Here is a 19239-nt window from a genome sequence, read left to right as displayed (position 1 = left end):
TTGAATTTAAATTTAGCCTGGTTCTACCACTGCAGCCCTTGTCGAATAAGACTAATGGGTTTCTTTCCTCATGTCTTCAAAGAAATTGGATACCAGAGGCACCTTTTTTTTTTTTTTTTAAAGATTTTATTTATTTATTTGACAGAGAGAGATCACAAGCAGGCAGAGAGGCAGGCAGAGAGACAGGAGGAAGCAGGCTCCCTGCTGAGCAGAGAGCCCGATGCGGGACTCAATCCCAGGACCCTGAGATCATGACCTGAGCCGAAGGCAGCGGCTTAACCCACTGAGCCACCCAGGCGCCCCCCAGAGGCACCTTTTATTCTGCAGACTTTATAACATCTTAAAGTGGACCGTTGTTAGTAAAATACTTTCATTGACTTGCAGTACCCTCTCAAAGGAAGGTTTGGGCACTTCCCCTGTCCTTAATTAAGACTCTTCACCTTACTAACTGGCCTCTCCTTCTTGGGCTTCTTTGCCTCACCTCTGAACTCGCCCGTATTTCTAGCAAATACTCAGCACTCTCCAGAGCAGGCACCAGTTTCAGCTGTTCCTGGCATTGAGGCACATTCTTCTACCTTCTGGGTTTCATTCCTTTAAATCCCAGTTCCATGGGAGCCGAAAGCTCTTCCTAGTCTCTCTTGGAGTTTATACCTCCCTTCATTAAAGTCCATTAGCATCGTTTACACTTCACTTAAAGTGCTAATTCCAGTCTGCTTTACACGGTAGTGATTTATAGATGAGCCTTTCTTCATCACTGGGTGGAAAGCAAGGACCCTACAGGCAGGGATCCTGTCTTGTTTATTGTGACCTTTTCCACAGTCTTACATGTAATAGGAACTTCACTGTGTGTTGAATTAAAATTTGCCTGTTTGTTCACTCTATGCATGTATTTTCAGGGCTATGGTTCTGATGGTCTAAAGTTGTTATCACATGAAGAAAGTGTATCATTTGGCGAGTCTGTACTGAAGTTGACTTTTGATCCCGGTACAGTGGAAGATGGCTTACTTACTGTAGAGTGTAAGCTGGACCACCCTTTCTATGTTAAAAATAAAGGTAGGGCTTCAATTTGAATTTATAGTAACTTTTTAAAGAAAGCTTCTTAAATCTATAACTATGTCTTGTGTCACAATTCTTTGATGATTAAGAAAAAAAACTTGAAGGGCGAACTTCTTTCAAACTTCAGAGAACTACCACAGGAAGTGCCTTATCATAATACCTACTGATGTGTATGCGTTTTAGCAGGAGTTAGGCCGGGCTGTCCCTCCCATGGGTAGGAACTCTTAGACTCGCATAGCACACTATATAAGCAGCTCTCTGTTATCTTGGTATAGTTTGGGGAATGGAATATTCCAGTAATTGCATTTTGGTTTAGGATTACCAGATATGCTATATATGTGAGTCACTTTTCTGAGATCTGTTATAACAACACCATGTTAAAAATGATAATTCAGAGGCAATATATTTCATGATCTCAGTCATCATCATCTATCACTTACTATCTTGTAAATTGCTGGAAGTGCTGATTGATGAAATCAGTGTATTAATAAAATGCTGAATTAAACTAGTTTTGGAGAGCTTTTGCATCGCTTGAAGAAAATACTTGGACTTGCTTTTTGGCAAAGATAAAGGATATGTTAAAAATCTGGGACTTAACTAATAACTTTTTATTTTTAAGGCTCGGAAGTGATAGTTATATCATAGAATAAATAATTAGGGTCCCTTCTGTCCATCTCTATCCTTTATGTAACTGCTGTTTGATTTAATTTTAGGTTGGTCATCATTTTACCCAAGCTTGACTGTGGTACAGCATGGCATTCCATGTTGTGAAATTCATATTGGTGATGTATGTCTACCTCCTGGACACCCCGATGCCATTAATTTTGATGATTCAGGTGTTTTTGATACATTTAAAAGGTAACACTGGGTTAATTCTTTTTTTTTCTGTTAATTTTTACCTTTAATCTCTTTAATGATTGCTAAGTCAGATATTTAGGAGAGTAAACCTAAAAGATTTAAGAATTATAAAAGGACTACTTAGAGGAAGTATGTACATGATTAAATGAAAAAAATAGGTAGTATAAAATAATAATTCAAGTGGAGCTTTTCACAGAGTAGTCATATAGGAAACCTGGGAGTTCATAAAATATTTGATATTAGATTAGGAAAAATACCATATGTTATGTGACCAAGAACTATAGAGATGAGTGTTTTGATAGTTATATATATAATAGTTATATGTATAAAAAATTGCTATATCCAGCCAGCTGTTTTCACCAGACCACAAGTCTCCTAATAATGTTTTTTTTTTGTAATTAATTGTTATCTTTTCTTAACTGTTTCTTTTAATATTCATTTCAACCAAGGGCATTAGTTGCATGAATTAACAAATAGTAAAAATAGTGAAAAATTGACATTTGGAAAATCTTAAAGAGGAAAGTGATTTTTCCTGAGAACAAAAAGTAAGTATGCAGGTGTCCTGACACTCAGGAAGGCTGATGTGATCAGCTGTGTTCAGTTTGTGTGCACCTTTTCTGGTTTTAGCACTGAAAGGTCCATGACCCTGGAAGTCCCTCAGGCCTGGGCAGACTGGGGTTGTGAGTTACCTACACCTAGGGATTAACCAGAGAAAGTGTGTGTAGGTATCTGGCATTTTAAAACTCATTTTTTTCTTTAAGATAATTATTAAGTGGAGAATTCAGAATTCCTGCTGGCCTAGGTTTTATTTCATTCATTTTAACATAATAAAACATAATGTTAATAAAATACTTTTATTTCAAAAGGATATGTGAGGTATTGTTTTAAAAAAGCAACTAGCACAGGCCCTGACATAGGTTATATGCTCAGTAAACATCTACAGATTGGAATCTAAATGCCACTTGATTGTTCTTCATACATACTGTTCTAAAAATTATAGAGCGATGAGACAGTTTGAAGATCTGATACTCTAAACATTCTTAAGATTTTGGTAAGAATATTCTAGAGACACAGAAACTTTGGAAGATAATTTGGTTTTATTTTATAACACTGAATATCTGTAATAGTTGTCCCTGGAGAAGTACATGTGCCCTAGAGAAGCAAATTCTCATAGACATGCACCAGGAGAGATGTAAGATCATAGCTGTGTTGCTCAGGATAGCAAAACCGTAGAAACAATGCATTACAGCAATTCAGCAGCTGCAGACACATACATAAATAATGATGTAATCACACGACAGAATTATAAGTGGAAGAAGAATGAGCCATAGCCATACATTGTAAAACATGAATCAATTTTAGAAATAATGTTAAGTAAGATTAGTCTCAGAAATATGCATTATCATTACACTTTTTATGGAATCAGATGTTCTGTGGAAATACATCTAAGAGAATTATAAATCTAATTACATGTATGTAATTTTTACACAGTATGTATAATCCACATTGTACAGTTAGGGATTCAGCGATGTAGGAGGGTGACTCATAGCATTTAGTTTGTAGTCCCACTCATGCTTAAGATTTCTTACGGTGAAGGGATACAAAGCAAAATCACAAAAAGGCAAGGCACGTGGAGTGAAGTCTGGAGGAAGCCAGGCTTCCAGGACTTGTCTCCCAGGGGAGTCACACACGCGTGCATCTCTCTCTCTCTGCAGCGTGTGCTAACAGCGGGTAGGCCGGGGCGTCAGCCTGGGAAGCTGTTGGCCACTCTCGCCAGGGCTTTGCTGGGAGCTGGTCTCTTAGGCTGCCTCGGCCTTGCACGTACCGATTCCGGACTTTCAAAAGGAAAGCAGGTGTTTAGGGCAAACCATGTTGTTTGTACACACAGTTTAGGCACGATGAGCCACTCTTACTAGTTGTGGAATGATGAGAACTCTCCTTGAAATCCTAAGTCCAGATGCTGGTCGAGGGCCAGCCTTGCACGGATGCCCTCGAAGGGAGAGCAGTCTCCCCTGCTGTGTTAACTCTTCTCTGCGTAACAAGACTTTTACATGTTACGTGCTGATACAGTTGACGTATTAACATGATTGATGCTGCTGTAGTGTTTATATCTTGTGTTTATGAATTTTTTCTAATACCATACTGAAAAAGTAAGGGGATGATAAACCGTTCAGGAGAGTGGTTTTTCTCTGGGGGATGGCAAATGTGGAACTTTAGTGAGAGAAATATTCTATTTCTTAATTAGTTTGTGGGTTTATGCATTTATTTGTACACTTTATAACATAAAAGTTCAATATATTTTTTTTATCTAGCCAGTGTTACATGGTGTAAAACTTTCCTTTAAGCGAAAAGGAACACTAGGCTAACTCACTCCCGCTTTGCCAAGATGGCTAGGTTCCCATCACTTGGTCCCACTGAGCAGCAGTCACGCCTGAGATGACCTTGGACATTGGTCTCGTTTTGCTGTGGCGTGAAGCAAAATACGATGGTCCCTTCTGCTCCTCATAAAGGAGTGGAAAATGGGCAGTTTGATCCAGGGGAAACCATGACAAAGTTGGGAAGCATGAAGTTGCCTACATTTTCACTGTGGATTAGATTGACTTCGTGGGTTAAGGGAGGTGCTGCCTGGTGTAAGGAAGGCAAGAAGGGGAAGAACGGCAGGAAGAAGAAACCCTCGTCTGAGAGGGAGCCCCGGGGTGAACTCCGGGGACTCTGGAGCTTTGGGGCCAGCTCTTAGGTCCTGCTGTACAGAGGACATTTGAGTAGATTTTAGCTTGGTAGGGACCAGAAGTCAGCACAGACGAGCTCTTAAACACAACTTCCAGTTCATTTGTGGAAAGGAAGCTTCGGAGAGCATGATTTGGAGAAGCCCGTTTGAGCCACAGAATTGAGGCCGGTCTTCTAGGCATCAGGCAGTTTTCAGAGTCACTTCTGACTCTGAAGTTGGCATTTCTGTTCCAGAGATAGAATTTAACAAACTTATCAGGAGCCCGTCTGTGCCCCCGGGGCTGTTACCTGAGGTAATCTGCGCCCAGTGAGATGACCTCTCCCTTTGCTGGGGGTGGAGATGGGGCACCGTTAAGGAGCTAAAACAGCCATTAGTGTCAGAACCAGGTTTCAAGTCTGTGTCATCCGAGGACTCCGAGTTTAGTGCTCTGTTTACCAGTCTAGGTTCCCTCTGCAGTAGCAGTAGACACCGCAGTGCGTGCCTGCGGGGCGCCGGTCTCCGCTGAGTTCCGTGGACGCTGTTGTGGCCGCACAGCTGCGCGCTCTGTGCGAACGTTCCTCTCAGAGACGTTAACTGAGCGGGGCGCGTGGTTCGTGGCCCTCTGCCTGCCCAGACTCGCCGCTAGTCAGTGCAAGAGGTGGGGTTGAGCCCAGTTAAATTCCTACATTATTAAGTTCTACGGTATTTACCTTCTCTGTCGTCAAATATTCGAGAAACCGGTCTATCTCCCTGGCGTGGGGACCGAAGGTTTGGGAAGACAGGGTCCGCCTCTTGGCTTCCCGTCCAGAGGAGGAGCGGGCCGGCCCGGGGGCTGTGTGTGGGCTGCGTGCGCTGCGGGAGAGGCGGCGGCCCGCGGGGGACCGAGCTGCGGAGCAGAGCCGCCTGCGCCCGCACCCCGGCTTGGCGCGGCTCTGCTGGGGAAGCGGGACTCGGTCGATGAACTGCGCAGCGGCCTGTGAAACCGGCTGTGAAATGATCATGTGGAGGGACGGGTCCGCGAGTGGCTAACAGACTGGCGGTTCACAGAGCTGACCCTGCTGTGGGGATCTCCGTGCTCGAGTGACAGCTGGCGAGGCGGGCAGGGTGTTGCGGGGAGGCCGCAGGGAGAGTGCGGGCGGGGCTCCCCGCGGTGAGGCGCGCCCCGCTGTCCGGCTGTCGGGCTGTCCTGATCTTCTCCTGATCTTCGAGGCTTGCTTTTAGACAGTCAGGGTCCTGTTTTAATGCTTTTGTGACATCAAAATCCAGAACCCTGTGGTTAAATATTTCAGGCTAAGGACGTTGTATCCATAATGGAAACAGGGCAGGCTCCATTCGTACCACTAGATGGTAGAGTTTTCATATTTCAGTAGTTCATGAGCTTGCCTCAGAATTTTGTTAAATCTTTTGGTATTTCAAATTGTAATCAAATACTTCTTTCGGTGGAGATGAATCATTCCATGTCAGGTTCATTTATAATGCTTTTTAAATTTTGCTGTTTTTCTCATATATGTGAGGGGCTTGAGGATAGCAAAATTGTTTCTTTGATGTAATCCTGACCGCTAAACCAGATGGTTTTGGAGTCATATTTACGTTGATTTCATGTGATACCTTAAAAAAAAAACCATAGGTGTGGTTGATAATCGGTAGGAGTCATTTTTATTGTTTGCAGTGAATGGCGTGTCTCTGGAATAATTCGTGATCTCCTGTTGCTTTACCTTTAGGCAGATACTTATTATTCCTGGAGTTAATATCAACCTGTTGTGATAGATTCCCAGAATTTCTGTTTCAGGAAGAGAGTGGGAGAGTAGGGGCTAGATTTAGAATAAAAGTTGTTTTTTAAATTTTATTTATTTGAACACAGAGAGGAAACACAAACAGGGGGAGTGGGAGAGGGAGAAGCAGGCTTCCCGTGGAGCAGGGAGCCGGAGGCGGGGCTCCATCCCAGGACCCTGGGATCATGATCTGAGCTAAAGACAGACACTTAGGACTGAACCACCTAGGCAACCCTAGAAATAAAAAGTTTTCTGTTAAGAGAAGAGGTATAAGCAGTGGGTGTTAACACATTTGGAACAAAAGAAATCTTGGACAGGTGTAATCTTTAGGTTGTCGTCTACATTAGCTCCACTTTTGAGGTAGTATTTTCAGTGAATCTGATTATCATTTGTTCACCTTGAAGTTACCAGGGGCAAGGCAGAGCACCATGGTTTTGGTGAGGAAATCTAAGGGCTTTGGAGGTGGAAAGATGGGGGGCTGGATTTAATAGCTGTGGGGTCTTGGGGTAAATAGTACTTGTTCCGTTCTTGGCCTGTTTCTTTATTTAAAGAGAGGCTAAGGATACTCGCTAAGTGAGCTTGTTGGGAAAATGAGAGAATATGGATAGCTGGTTTCCATGCCCACGTAAACTGAATATACCTGCCAAAATACGGAACTTGCCTGCTGAGTGCAAGTTTCTCACTTCTAAGTTATTAAACTGTGTTCTAGATGGATGGCCTTCAGGGGTGATGGATGTGTACATGACTGTCTTGATGTAAACAAACAAAATTTTAAGTTCCTTTAGCTGTATTCAACCGCTTTAAAAAAATTTTTTTTTTAAGATTTTATTTATTTGACAGAGATCACAAGTAGGCAGAGAGAGAGAGAGAGAGAGAGGGAAGCAGGCTCCCTGCTGTGCAGAGAGCCCAGTGTGGGGCTCTATCCCAGGACCCCGGGATCATGACCTGAGCTGAAGGCAGAGGCTTAACCGAATGAGCCACCCAGGCGCCCCAGTGTGTTCAACCGCTTTTGACTGTCCTTCCCCCACACTTTGCCTTGTCTAGCAGCTAGTCCTCAGGCCTGGTACATGCCTGCTGCTCCATCTGAATTTTCTAGCTTTATTTAGACTTCTGTAGGCCAAGAAATCAGATTATCAAATTTGTCAAAAAGTGAATTTAAGCAATAATTAAGTGGGTTGTGTGGGATCTGGAGGAGGTACTTGCTATGGATAAAGTGTGCAGATTATAACATTCTTGTGGGGGCTTGAAGTTTTCTTAACTTTTGTAGTCTCTGTAGATTTAAAAAATAGTAATTTTAGTCCGTGCAGATATAAGCTTTCAGCTTACAAGCAACTATCAGTGGTGAAGTGGTTAGAGTTGGGTAACATACACATTGACATTTCCAATCAGATGTTAAGGGTTTTGTTTTTGTTTTTTAATCACGTTTTTACAAACCAATTCAACTGAATTAAAACCATGTTAATACATTTTTTTTAGCTATGACTTCACACCTATGGATTCTTCTGCAGTCTATGTGTTAAGTAGTATGGCTCGTCAGCGTCGTGCATCTTTGTCTTGTGGAGGGCCTGGAGGTCAAGACTTTGCAAGATCTGGACTCAGTAAAAACTGTGGCTCACCAGGATCATCACAGCTCTCTTCCAATTCCTTGTATGCTAAAGCTGTCAAAACCCACAGCTCAGGGACTGTGAGTGCCACTTCTCCTAACAAGTGCAAAAGACCAATGAATGCCTTCATGCTTTTTGCCAAAAAATACAGAGTTGAATATACTCAGATGTATCCAGGGAAAGATAACAGGTAAAAAGAGTATTTCTGATTCTAATAATTAACAGTCAGTACAGTTTTACAGGAACTGGGGTAGTTAAGTAAACTTATCCTCCAAAAGCTTTTATTACTATTTAAAGATTTTTTTGACTTAGCATGAGAGAGGGGCACAGGGAGAAGCAGCAGCTGCCTCCCCACAGAGCAGGGAGCCCGATGCGGGGCTTGATCCCAGGACCCCTGGACCACGACCTGAGCCGAAGGCAGATGCTCAACTGACTGAGCCACCCAGGCGCGCCCCCCCCCAATAGTTTTTATTATTGAATTCATTTTCTTAGGTTGACTTTAAAAAGTTGGGAATTTTTAGGGTCATGGGTAAATATTTTATAATACCTGGAGAGAATTTGGGTTACCTAAGGATCTGGCTTCTAAAATAATATTAAATGTTGTTTGCCTGTTGGAAGTCACAGTTCTAACAACTGACTGTTCCATCTTTCTAGAACAGTCTCTTGTGTCAGATCTCAAGGATGTCATTACAACTGTGTCATACTGTGGAATGGGCAGGCAGTGGCAATTTGGACAAATGTAGAAATCATTATAAACTGCCGAAGATGAAACTCAGAACCCAGGGATAAAATTGACTCCAGTCTTTTCCACTCTGTTTATACGCTTAGCTGATCTCTTAGTGTCCTCTACTCACTCCCTCTCACACCAGCCTAAATTCTTCCTTTATTTAAATTACTTCTTCCAGTTTCCCCAGTTCCCTGACAATCAAAACTACTGTTTTCCTTGATATCCTGAGAAAAGTCAAATGATTATCCACGTAAAATAAGAGTTTTGAACTCGAGGTTGAACGTCTCATGAGCTTAGCTGCTACATAGAGGGACAGGGAGTGGACATGGTTTCAGGTCAGCGTCACGATTCGGTGTCTGTAGAGGCCGTGAAACCTCGCCATAGGACGGCTAGTTACGGCTGCCACCGCGCAGTTACAGATCTCTCTTGTAAGGAGAACTTCTAGGAGCTCTTCTGCGCACCTTTCAAATGCACAGCACAGTGGTACTGACCGCGGCCACTGTTCGGCATCTGACAGCCACACAACTGACTGACTGCATAACTGAAGTTTGTACCTTTTGACCCCCTTCATGCATTTCGTGCACACCCCACCCCCGGCCTCTGGCGGCTACCAGTCTCTTCTCACGAGCTACATTTTTAAGTATTTACATTTTAAAAAAAGAAATGTCTCAAACCAAATGTACTTCTTAATTTTTTTTAAGACTTTTAATTATTATTTATTTGATAGAGATCACAAGTAGGCAGAGAGGCACACAGAGAGAGAGAGGAAGGGAAGCAGGCTCCCCGCTGAGCAGAGAGCTGGCCGGATGCAGGGCTCAATCCCAGAACCATGGGATCATGACCTGAGCCGAAGGCAGAGGCTTTAACCCACTGAGCCCCCCAGGCGCCCCCCAAATGCACTTCTCATTTGGGAATTGATACCTAACGTTTCTTACTGATTTTTTAAAATTTTATTTATTTATTTATATGATAGAGACCACAAGTAGACAGGCAGACAGAGAGGAAGGGAAGCAGGCTCCCGGCTGAGCAGAGAGCCCAAAGTGGGGCTCGATCCCAGGACCCTGGGATCATGACCTGAGCCGAAGGCAGAGGCTTTAACCCACTGAGTCACCCAGGCGCCCCCATTTCTTACTGATTTAACTGGTAAATGTGTCAACCGTTATGTGGTACCTTTAACCCATTGTAAAAACTGGGTTTTATTTTGAGAAAGGAAGATGCAGTACAATGTTTAATTGCATCAGCTTACTGGGAAAACTACATACACATCTGTCCGTGTCCATATTCACTGCGCAGTGACTTTCTTGCTAAGCAGTAGAGCTGCGCTGCTGTTCTTCTGAGGCCCGGACGCCCCGCTCGAGCTTCCACATCAGGCACTGAGCTCACTTGTGTACACTTCGCGCAGCGTACGTGACTTTTGTGTCACGGTGTCCATGGTTTCTGCATGTTCTGGATGAGATTTAAACACTGGTTTTAGGAGCAGTTTAACAAATATAAATAGGAAATAGCTTCAGATTTCTATCATGATGTGTTTTATCCAGTTGGACTTCTTTCCTTTGGAGTTTATCCAATTTCTTCCACTACGGAGCTCACCTAGGATTTAGTTGGCGTTGTGTTAGGAGAACAGTCCGGAGCGCATGGTTAATGCCTCCACATTTTCACTAGGGTTACAGGAATGAGTGAAACTCTGATCACAAATATTTGATGGGTTATGTATGAGCACAAACAGCAAAAAAACAAAAAAAAAAAAAACAAAAAAAAAACAGCTCTTAATACATTATGCTGCTGATATGGAACACTGCCTTCCTCTCTTAAGCATCTCTGAGAAAACCGACGTACACCACGGTAGAGCCATTGGTAATTTAAACCATTTCACTGAAATACTTCACTTTTTTCTTTAAGCTCTGTAGGACACTGAATTTGTAGCCATTTTAGATGTTCTCTGACAACTGGAAGTACTGGCACTATTCCAGGAGGCTTTTAACTGCCAAGATTATGATGAATGGGTCCATGGGACTGGGATTTTACTGGAAATGACTACTATAGCCTTGACCTTTTTCCTTCTCTCTGTTAGACAAGATTCTTGTCTTTTTTTCTTTTCACTTTTGACTATTTCTTTCTGAGGTAGCAGCACTGGACATGCGTCTTACAAGAAATTCTGGCCTTCAGCATCGTGTGCATGTTTATTTTACAGAGCCATAAGCGTGATCCTCGGCGACAGGTGGAAGAAAATGAAGAATGAAGAGAGAAGGATGTATACGTTAGAAGCAAAGGCTTTGGCTGAAGAACAAAAACGCCTAAATCCTGACTGTTGGAAAAGGAAAAGAACCAATTCAGTAGGTCTCAACAACTTGTTGCTCAAAAAGATCTTGACTTTTCCCCAAAACTGTACTGGTGTGTGGAACAATGCTTATAACCTTGAAAAAGTGGTATCGAGTCTCTTCTCAGCCTTTTTATACTTCACAACCTAATAATGTTTTACACCACCCCATGAGGCAGGCTGCCTTTTTTTTTAAATTATGAAGTGCCATTTATTCTTTAGCATGGAAAGTAGAAGTGTCTGGCATGCTTAAGAAGAATGTTTATCCAGAAACGTTGAGGTGGAAAAATAATTTTGGAATGGTAGTATTTTTAGTTGGGTTGAAAGTTGGGTATAACCAACTCAGTAGTACGCTACAAAATCTTTCTAATTTGGGGGTGACATGTCCCAGGAGCCTTTCTTTTCTAGGACACATTAACTTTCCTGGGGCCTTCTGACATTTGCACAGAATTTCTAGATTAAAAACCTCAGGAAGGAGAAGAACTAGGCCTAGGAAAACTCTACTAAATGAATTCACACCATAATAACACAGCCTTGGATGGAGCGGATTCTTAGAATGTTTGCATTACTAGGCTAGCAACTTTTGAGTTGTGTTTTTAGATTAATTCGGAAGAAAACTTCACATGATAGAACAGAGTGAGCTCAATTTGAAGTACCATTTAAAAATGAAGACATGTCCTTCACAGCGGGAGGACTAGCCAAGGATGTCTTACGTTCGTTTTGTGGAGCTACGTGTGTCTTTTTCAAGTAACATGCAGTTCATGATCGCGTACGTCTATCAGGATTTTCTTGTTAAAGCAGCAGACGGTGGTCAGACTCCAGTAGAAGAGGGCGGCTCAACCGGTTTTTTGAAGTTATTACCTTAGACTTGCGTGTGGTAGGACTTGGCCTGGATCGCCTTCCTTTGTTCCTCTTCCCTCTTCCTAACCCATCTCTTCTCACTGTTCTCATACAATTTCTGGATGCTTGAGCTGTTGGGTGTTACCACACTTTAAAAAAGAATTGTCCCATTTGAGAAAGTGATCTTTTTTAAAAATTGTAAGTTTGTAAACATTCTATTCTCCATCTTAGCTTTCATTTGTAGAATTACTGTGTATTGATTTGTAAACATTCGCTGTGTTCATTTTCTCTCCACAGGGCTCGCAGCAGCATTAAGCCAGGATGTGCTTACGTTCTTAAGTCTGTAGTTGCAGAAACACTGTTGACGGAGGGGCTTAAGAAGATCAAGGTGTCACCATTTGTCCTGAATTCGTGTGACCATAAGATACTGATAGCATTGTCTTGAAATGATTTAATGAGTGAGGATTTGCTTTCTCCATTAGAGCATTAAGTAAGCTAAAACTATCAACATTGTAAACCAAATTGCCTTATTTTTCTTCCAAACTTCATATATGTCTATCAGGTAATATAGGCTTGAAAATTGATATCCTGTGGTGCTAAAGTACAGTAGAAAGAGAGGAGAGTGTATACATGTTTTATTTTAAATTGTACATAGGGGGAATTTAAAAATATGTAACTGCTGTTTATACATTGGCTCCTTACTGCTTATTAATCTGTAATGTACACATAGTGGAAGGCAACAGAGCCGGGAGCTGGCCTTTCCTTGAGCGACCACCGCATGGCCCAGCCTCTGTGCCAAACCCGGGAGCTCCTAGTCCGGCCGGTGCCGCGAGGCGCCCAGAACACGGCCGGTGCGCGGTGTCGGCGTCCTAGCGCACACACCGCCTGCCACAGGGCTTCCCGGGCACGCCGGGCGGCAGCACCCCCCAGGACTTCGGGCGGAGGCCTCGCGCAGGGCCCGGTCGAGCTAGTTAATAGCATTGGGATATAGTCACTGTCATGGTGCTGTTAACAGTTGACACCATTGTATTGTTTAACTTTGTGTTCTGTATCTCCTCAGCCACATATCTTAAATATCTCATTTGTCATCCTATGTGTATGGTGGGGGCAGACTTTGCACTTACTGCAGTGCGACACGTGCACTTTACTTTCCCTCCAGCTGTCCGAGGTGAGAGCGCACACGCTTTTGCTCTGAGCTACAATCATGGCTTTTCATGTTACTTACCAAGTGGTGTTTCTGGTTAGGAATCACAGCTGTAAAATTGATTTCAGTTCATTATACTTCTTCATGATGTTGCCCCTAAATTTTGCACACTATATTCTTGTATATTATTTCAAATAAAACGGAAAAAAAAAGCCTGTTTATCTCGGACTTCTGATTGAACTTGACTGAACTTTATGTCTGAGAACAACAGGTGCAGGGCATGGAAAATATATTAAGAAGTTGCTGATGGGGTTTTTAAACAAACATTAAATTAAAAAAATGTTAGTGACCGGTCACGGGCAATGGAAAAACAAGGATCTAGATTATCTATGTGTAAGATCTTTGTAGACCAAAAATTGTGTTTTTGGTTTTTTTTTAAAGATTTTGTTTGTCAGAGGAGAGAGAACGAGCGAGCACAGGCAGGCAGAGGGAGAAGCAGGCTCCCTGCCGAGCAAGGAGCCCGATGCAGGACTCGATCCCAGGATGCTGGGATCATGACCTGAGCCGAAGGCAGCTGCTCAACTAACTGAGCCACCCAGGCGTCCCCAAAATTGTTTTTAACTTGACATCTCTGCTACAAAGTTGAACAGCCAGCCCCCAAAGGCTGCTTTTAATAAAATGACACACACAGTATAAAGACAGGTGTGCTCTGTCTTTATTAAAGATACTGTAAGACAGACTTAACGTATGACCCTATGTCTTAGCTTTGGGAGATACCAGCGGTTCCCAGAAATGACTGCATATTGGGAACACCCGGGGATGTTTTTAAAAACTAATGCCCGGTTCCCACCCCCAGAGGTGTCACCAGGGGTGCATAGGGGGCATCAGGATTTCAAAAGCTTTCCAGCAGCGACTCTGATGTGCAGTCAGATTTGGAAGTCACTGGGCTACACACTTACCTAGTGAGGGCAAAGGTTAATTGGGAGCAGCGGGGTATTTATAACTTGATCAGATCCCTCTAAAAGCAAAAGAAAATTTTGACATTTTACACTAAAGGGAGACGGGCTGAAGAGGTAAGTGGAAGATAACAGGGAACAGAGAGAGGCCGACTACAGAAAGCCGTGGACGGCAGCTGGTTCTAGAGTGCGCGTTTCTCCGGCGAACTGCAGCCTGGAGCCGGCCGGGCGAGGGAGATGGGGAAGTAGTGCCGCGGTCACTGAAGAGCAGACATGGCTTTCTGAAGCAGCTGCACCATTATGGGATAAACTGGTGCAAATTCTTTGCCTTCTCTACTTCTTACTGATTGAACATAAGCTTCCAGAGCTCCCCTGAAAACAAAAATGAAAACAATGTCAAAATAAAGGAAATAAAACCACTTAGAGGGTTACCAATATATAAAAGCAGCCCATTTCTGGAATCGCTGTGTCCAGTTCCACAAGCTAAGTGACAAAGTGACAGCCTTCAAATGTCTGGTGGTAGCATTACCATGGCTACCGCGGAAGTCCAGGAACACCGTTCGTCTGCGTTGTACTCAGTGGTGGTCTCACACAGGCTCTGCGGCCGCGGGTTGTTCTCAGTTTCCCTTCCCTTCCCGGGTCCAGGCTTCTGACCAGCGGCAGCTTGTGCTGTTCCACAGAGCTCACAAGGGGGAGCCCGCCGCCGCCGATCAGCGCGCTCAGGGGCGCGGTGGGACGCGGCTGCCGCGCACACGGTCACGGTCAGCCGGGGCGGTGCCTCAACACCCTGGACCTGGAGGGGAGGAAGAACCCCCGGGAGACGGTGGTGCCGCTGGGCTCGGAGTTTCAGCGACTTCTGCGATGAGGTTGTCTGACTTGAGTCAGGAGGACGCGCTACCAGCGGTTAAAACCATGACTGGGGTCTGCGTTGGGTCGGGAACCGGCGAACCAGCCTGGCCGGGCGGAGCGCGGCGCCCGCTCCCCGCCCGCGGCTTCCCCGCCACAGCCGCAGACGGACCCGCCCGCGGGCCCCGCAGGGCCTACACCACCTGCCGTCTGCACCTTTATGGACAAAGTTCTCTAATCTCAGAACCGGTTAAACAGATCATCCGGTTCCAAGAATGGTTGAAGGATTTTATTAGTCTATTTACGCCCCAAGTGGAACAGTAAAATTTCTGTCATAGTCCCACCGTTCCAAGTTTCACGCTGAGATGAGAAGAGCGCGTTTCTGCAAAGATGTGTTACTAATACCTCCACTCGCTCACGGACTTGGTGTCAAGTCTAACACGGAACTCGTAACCGGTTTTTCTGCTCCCAAACGCTGCGCATTCTGACCCCCGGTCAGATATGCCGATTATCGCTCGCTCTGGGGTGCCCTCCCCCCGCCAGCCACTTCATGGCCCTGCTGTGACCCGTAACGGAGTTCCCGGTCTCATGTCCACTCCGACCTCCCTCCTGACTTGCTCCGTCTGTGTTGTGGGCAGCATTACCCGACTTCTCTCACGTGCCCTGTCAGAAACAAACTCCTGTCAGAAACAGGACACTCCAAACCTCAAGAACGATCAGCACCGGGGAGAAGCCTCCCGGAAGCCCGGGGCTCTGGGAGACAATGATGCGCAGGTGGGCGCATCAACCGGAACCGTGGGGCACCCGTGGGGGACCCTGCTAATGGGGGGGACCGTCGGGTGGATGGGAACTGTCTACCTTCTCAAATATGCTGTGAGCCTAAAGCTACTCTAAAAAAGAAAATCTAGGGGCGCCTGGGTGGCTCAGTAGGTTAAGCGTTTACTTCCCGCTCACGTTCTGATCCCAGGGTCTTGGGATTGAGCCCCGCATCGGGCTCCCTGCTCAGAGGGGAGCCTGCTCCCTCCCCCCGCCTCCCCCGCTCATTCTCTCTCTCCCAAATAATTAAATGAAACCTTAAAAAAATAAAAAATAAATGAAATCTATCCAGGTGCCTGGGGTGGGGGCTCAGTCGGTTAAGCGCTCCACTGGTCATTTCCGCTCAGGTCGTGATCTCCCGGCTGTGGGATCGAGCCCTGCTTGCATCAGGCTCCGTGCTCAGTAGAGAGTCTGCTTCTCTCCCTCTCTCTCTGCCTCCTCCCCAGCTCATTCTGTCTCAAATAAGCAGTCTTTAAAAAAACATAAATTTTAACAATTTTAGAAAAAAGTATCAAAAAAAAGAAACTCGGGGAAAAACCCTTCAGGGTAGTGTTCTGCCCCCCATCTCCTATTTCAGCAGAGCCCCCACCCCCACCCCACTGAGCTTCTATCTGAAGTCCTCTTTTCATCTTCCTCACAGATTTCCACCCCCAGTCCCTCCTCTCCCCTCGGCTTCTGTCTCAGTTCTGCCGTGTGCTGCCCCGATCCCTGGAGCTGCCTCAGAACACGCTGCACCATGAGGCCAGTGTCTACACTCGCTACTCACGGAGCACCAGCTTCATCGTGACCTCCCTGCCTGCCTGTGCTGCTGCAGGCTTCTAGGTAGTTCGCTGTGGCCTAAAAACACCTTTGAATTGTGCTTCCATTGTTTGTGTTACTTACACACGAGCAGAGCAGCCTCCCCCGACTCGTGACCCCGAGCCTGATCCCGAGGCCCACCGGGGAGAGGCCCCATGAGCGGCCAGCGTCTCGCTGAAACGAAGCCGAAACAAAGCCGTCTCTGCCTACCAAGGTGGGGCTCGAGAGGGCCCGTTGTCTCCCACCACACGGCCTCTCCCCACTTTCCCAAGACCCATCCTTCGAGGCCTTTCTCTGCTCTCGTCCTTCTTTTTGGGAGGTTCTTCTGGGCCGTCTTCCCTGCAGGGCGCTCTGCTAGGGGCCGGCTCTAAGGACTTCGTTTTGACAGAGCCTCTTCTAACTCCAGGCAGCACGACAGAAACCCCCTTGGAGTCCTGAGAACTGGTGGAAAAGGTCTAAGACTGTGGCGTCAAGAGCCGGGACTTCGTGGGACCCCGCACTGTGGGATTCCTGCCGGCTGGCTCCAGGCTCTGTTCGAGGCAAGACGACTTGCGGTCAGCGGTGTGGACGGTCAGCAGTGTGGACGTCAGGCTCTGCCCTATTACCGAGCTGTGCAATCCCAACTCCCTTGTGAGCCTGTTTGCTCAAACACCTACATGATACACTTATGAGAATTAAGACTGTACTGGGAAGCACCTGGCGCTCTTCTAGGAACATCTCTGGACCCATAAGGCGCTCAAACACGGTTCTCCCACCAGGCTTCCAGCGGGCATCGGCACACCGCGCCTAAGTATCCACTACACCGCAAGCACCTGGTCCCTGGTGAGTTTCCCTCCCAGGAACGTAACTTCATGTGGAGCGGTGGGGCTGTTTCGTTCATTTATGCAGCCCCAGGATGTAGTGCCTGACAGATGCATGATCGGCAAATTTTTAAAAATGAATCAGAAATACAGGAAGATAAACTAATGAAAAGCGATGACAGGAGCACAGAAGAAAGTGAATAAAGGGGAAATGGCACTGTAGGGTTCACAAAAGCAGCAGCGACATGAAAAATGGAATTTCATGCTCTTAGAAAATAATGTTTTGGAGACGCCTTAGTTCATGTCAGAGCTGAACCTTCGTGAAGGGTTTCTTTATGAAAAATCTTGCTGCTTTTAGTAATACTTTTCAAGTTGCTATGGCATCCCGGGCAATCGCCCCACTCCCAAAATGTAGCCCCTGCAGACTCGTACACAGAACAGAAATCCCCAAGGGCTCGGGCTGTCTTTGACACAGTGGTGTCTACACAGCAGTCTAACATATCAGTGCACTGAAATTCACGGAAACTGCGGTTGCTCTGAAGTGAATGAGTGAGATCCACTTTAATAAAGGAACGAAAATCAACTTCACTTCATTTGCATCCAAAAGGACAAGACATTACGTAAATTACACGATATGCAGAAGAAAGTTCAGAAATGAGCTTGGTTAGTTTTTTGGTATTCGTGAAAAACACCATCAGAACTAGAGGGAGAAAAACAGATTAAAGCTACCCTCCCACATAAAATCAGAACAGGATTTTCAAGCAATTATTAAATAACTTCATTTGCTTGAGCAAAACATCAGCTTTCTTGGAAGTCAGGCCAAGCATTATGTAAGAGTTAGTCTCAAGTCTCGTTTGTCATCAAAATGAGCAGATTGTTAGTTATCCTTATTGAAAAAAAAAAAAAAGCACAGGAACTGCACAGCTAGTAGAGGAAAGACTGGTGGTAACACGGCAACACGGCTCAGTGTGCTATAAACCAGCCAAGTAGAGGTTTTTATGGGACACAAAATCCATTTCTGTCAGGCATTAAGTATGAAATCTGTCAAAGACTTAAAGATCTACCACCTGCCTTCAGAGCCAAGGAAGCCCCTGACTCCTCCAGGCCCGGTCCTCACTCTTGGTTCTCAGGCACCCAGGCCACAGGTATCTGGTGCGACAGGGACAGCAGGAGGGGAGACCAAATGTCCTCTCATTAGCCGGGATCCTGCTGCTCCGCAGAAGGGCTGAGGAGCTGGGATGGTTCTGGGCCTGTAGGCCCTGGGCCATGGAGGGAGGACAGAGGGTCCCCGGCCGCATCTGGTAGGGACAGTTGTCCCACCATTGAACAGATAAACAGCACCGAGGGGCCAACAGAGCGCGTCAGCATTTCTGACGCGGTGAAGGAGCAGAGGAAGAGAGCGCCGTGGTAAGAGCCGCAGCCCCACGGGAGACAGGGGGAAGCCCCCCGCCCCCCACTTCTGCAGAGCCGAGGCATCAGTCCTCCTCTTTGCTGGACACTCAGCACCCACAGGGCCCCAGGCCCTCCCTGAGGCTGCCGCCCCTGCCTGGTGGGCACGGAGGACTCCCGGTGGGCTCCCACTCACACCACCTGCCCCACGAGTCAGCGAGTCCTCCGATTTAACAGGATCGTGACTAGTACCCGTTCACGCTCTTGAAAAACATCTGGTGTCGAAAGGAAACAGAAAGGCAGGCAGAGGAGGCTTCACTCTTCGCTACGCACTCAGCCACAGCTGAGTCTCCTGACCCGGCCTCTTCATGACAACTGAGCATACTGTGCCGGGGGGAGCGATGAGCACACGGCAGGGTCTCCCCAAAGGTCAGAACAAAAGTACTGACATTTAAAGAGCAACAGTCACCCCGGGCTTATCTACAGGGGAAAGAAGTTCATCTCGTGCTGCTTCAGCTCGCATGGACCAAATTAGTTTTGCAGTAGTAGATAAGAAAGAACATTCTCTAGGACAAAGCTCCTCTCCTTGCCAGCAGCCTAGGCTGTGGT

General features: G+C 45.7%; 2 protein-coding genes across 2 annotated transcripts in view; one reads left to right on the top strand and one right to left on the bottom strand.

Moving 5' to 3' along the window:
- HBP1 (HMG-box transcription factor 1) overlaps positions 1-13240 on the top strand; it is a 29730-nt gene extending 16490 nt beyond the window's left edge. The window contains exons 7-11 of the mRNA XM_047694096.1: positions 897-1053; positions 1770-1914; positions 7870-8187; positions 10916-11057; positions 12179-13240. Of these exons, the coding sequence (XP_047550052.1) occupies positions 897-1053; positions 1770-1914; positions 7870-8187; positions 10916-11057; positions 12179-12196 (780 nt within the window). The 3' untranslated portion in view covers positions 12197-13240. The remainder of the gene's footprint in view (positions 1-896; positions 1054-1769; positions 1915-7869; positions 8188-10915; positions 11058-12178) is intronic.
- Positions 13241-13718: 478 nt separating this feature from the next.
- The window catches only part of COG5 (component of oligomeric golgi complex 5), a 282131-nt gene continuing 276610 nt past the window's right edge, over positions 13719-19239 (bottom strand). The window contains exon 22 of the mRNA XM_047694095.1: positions 13719-14353. Within this exon, the coding sequence (XP_047550051.1) occupies positions 14239-14353 (115 nt within the window). The 3' untranslated portion in view covers positions 13719-14238. The remainder of the gene's footprint in view (positions 14354-19239) is intronic.

The sequence above is a fragment of the Lutra lutra genome, chromosome 11 (assembly GCF_902655055.1).
Source record: "Lutra lutra chromosome 11, mLutLut1.2, whole genome shotgun sequence".
Lineage (NCBI taxonomy): Eukaryota > Metazoa > Chordata > Mammalia > Carnivora > Mustelidae > Lutra > Lutra lutra.
Note: the sequence above shows the minus strand (reverse complement) of the source record. Positions and strands in the feature narration are given on the sequence as shown.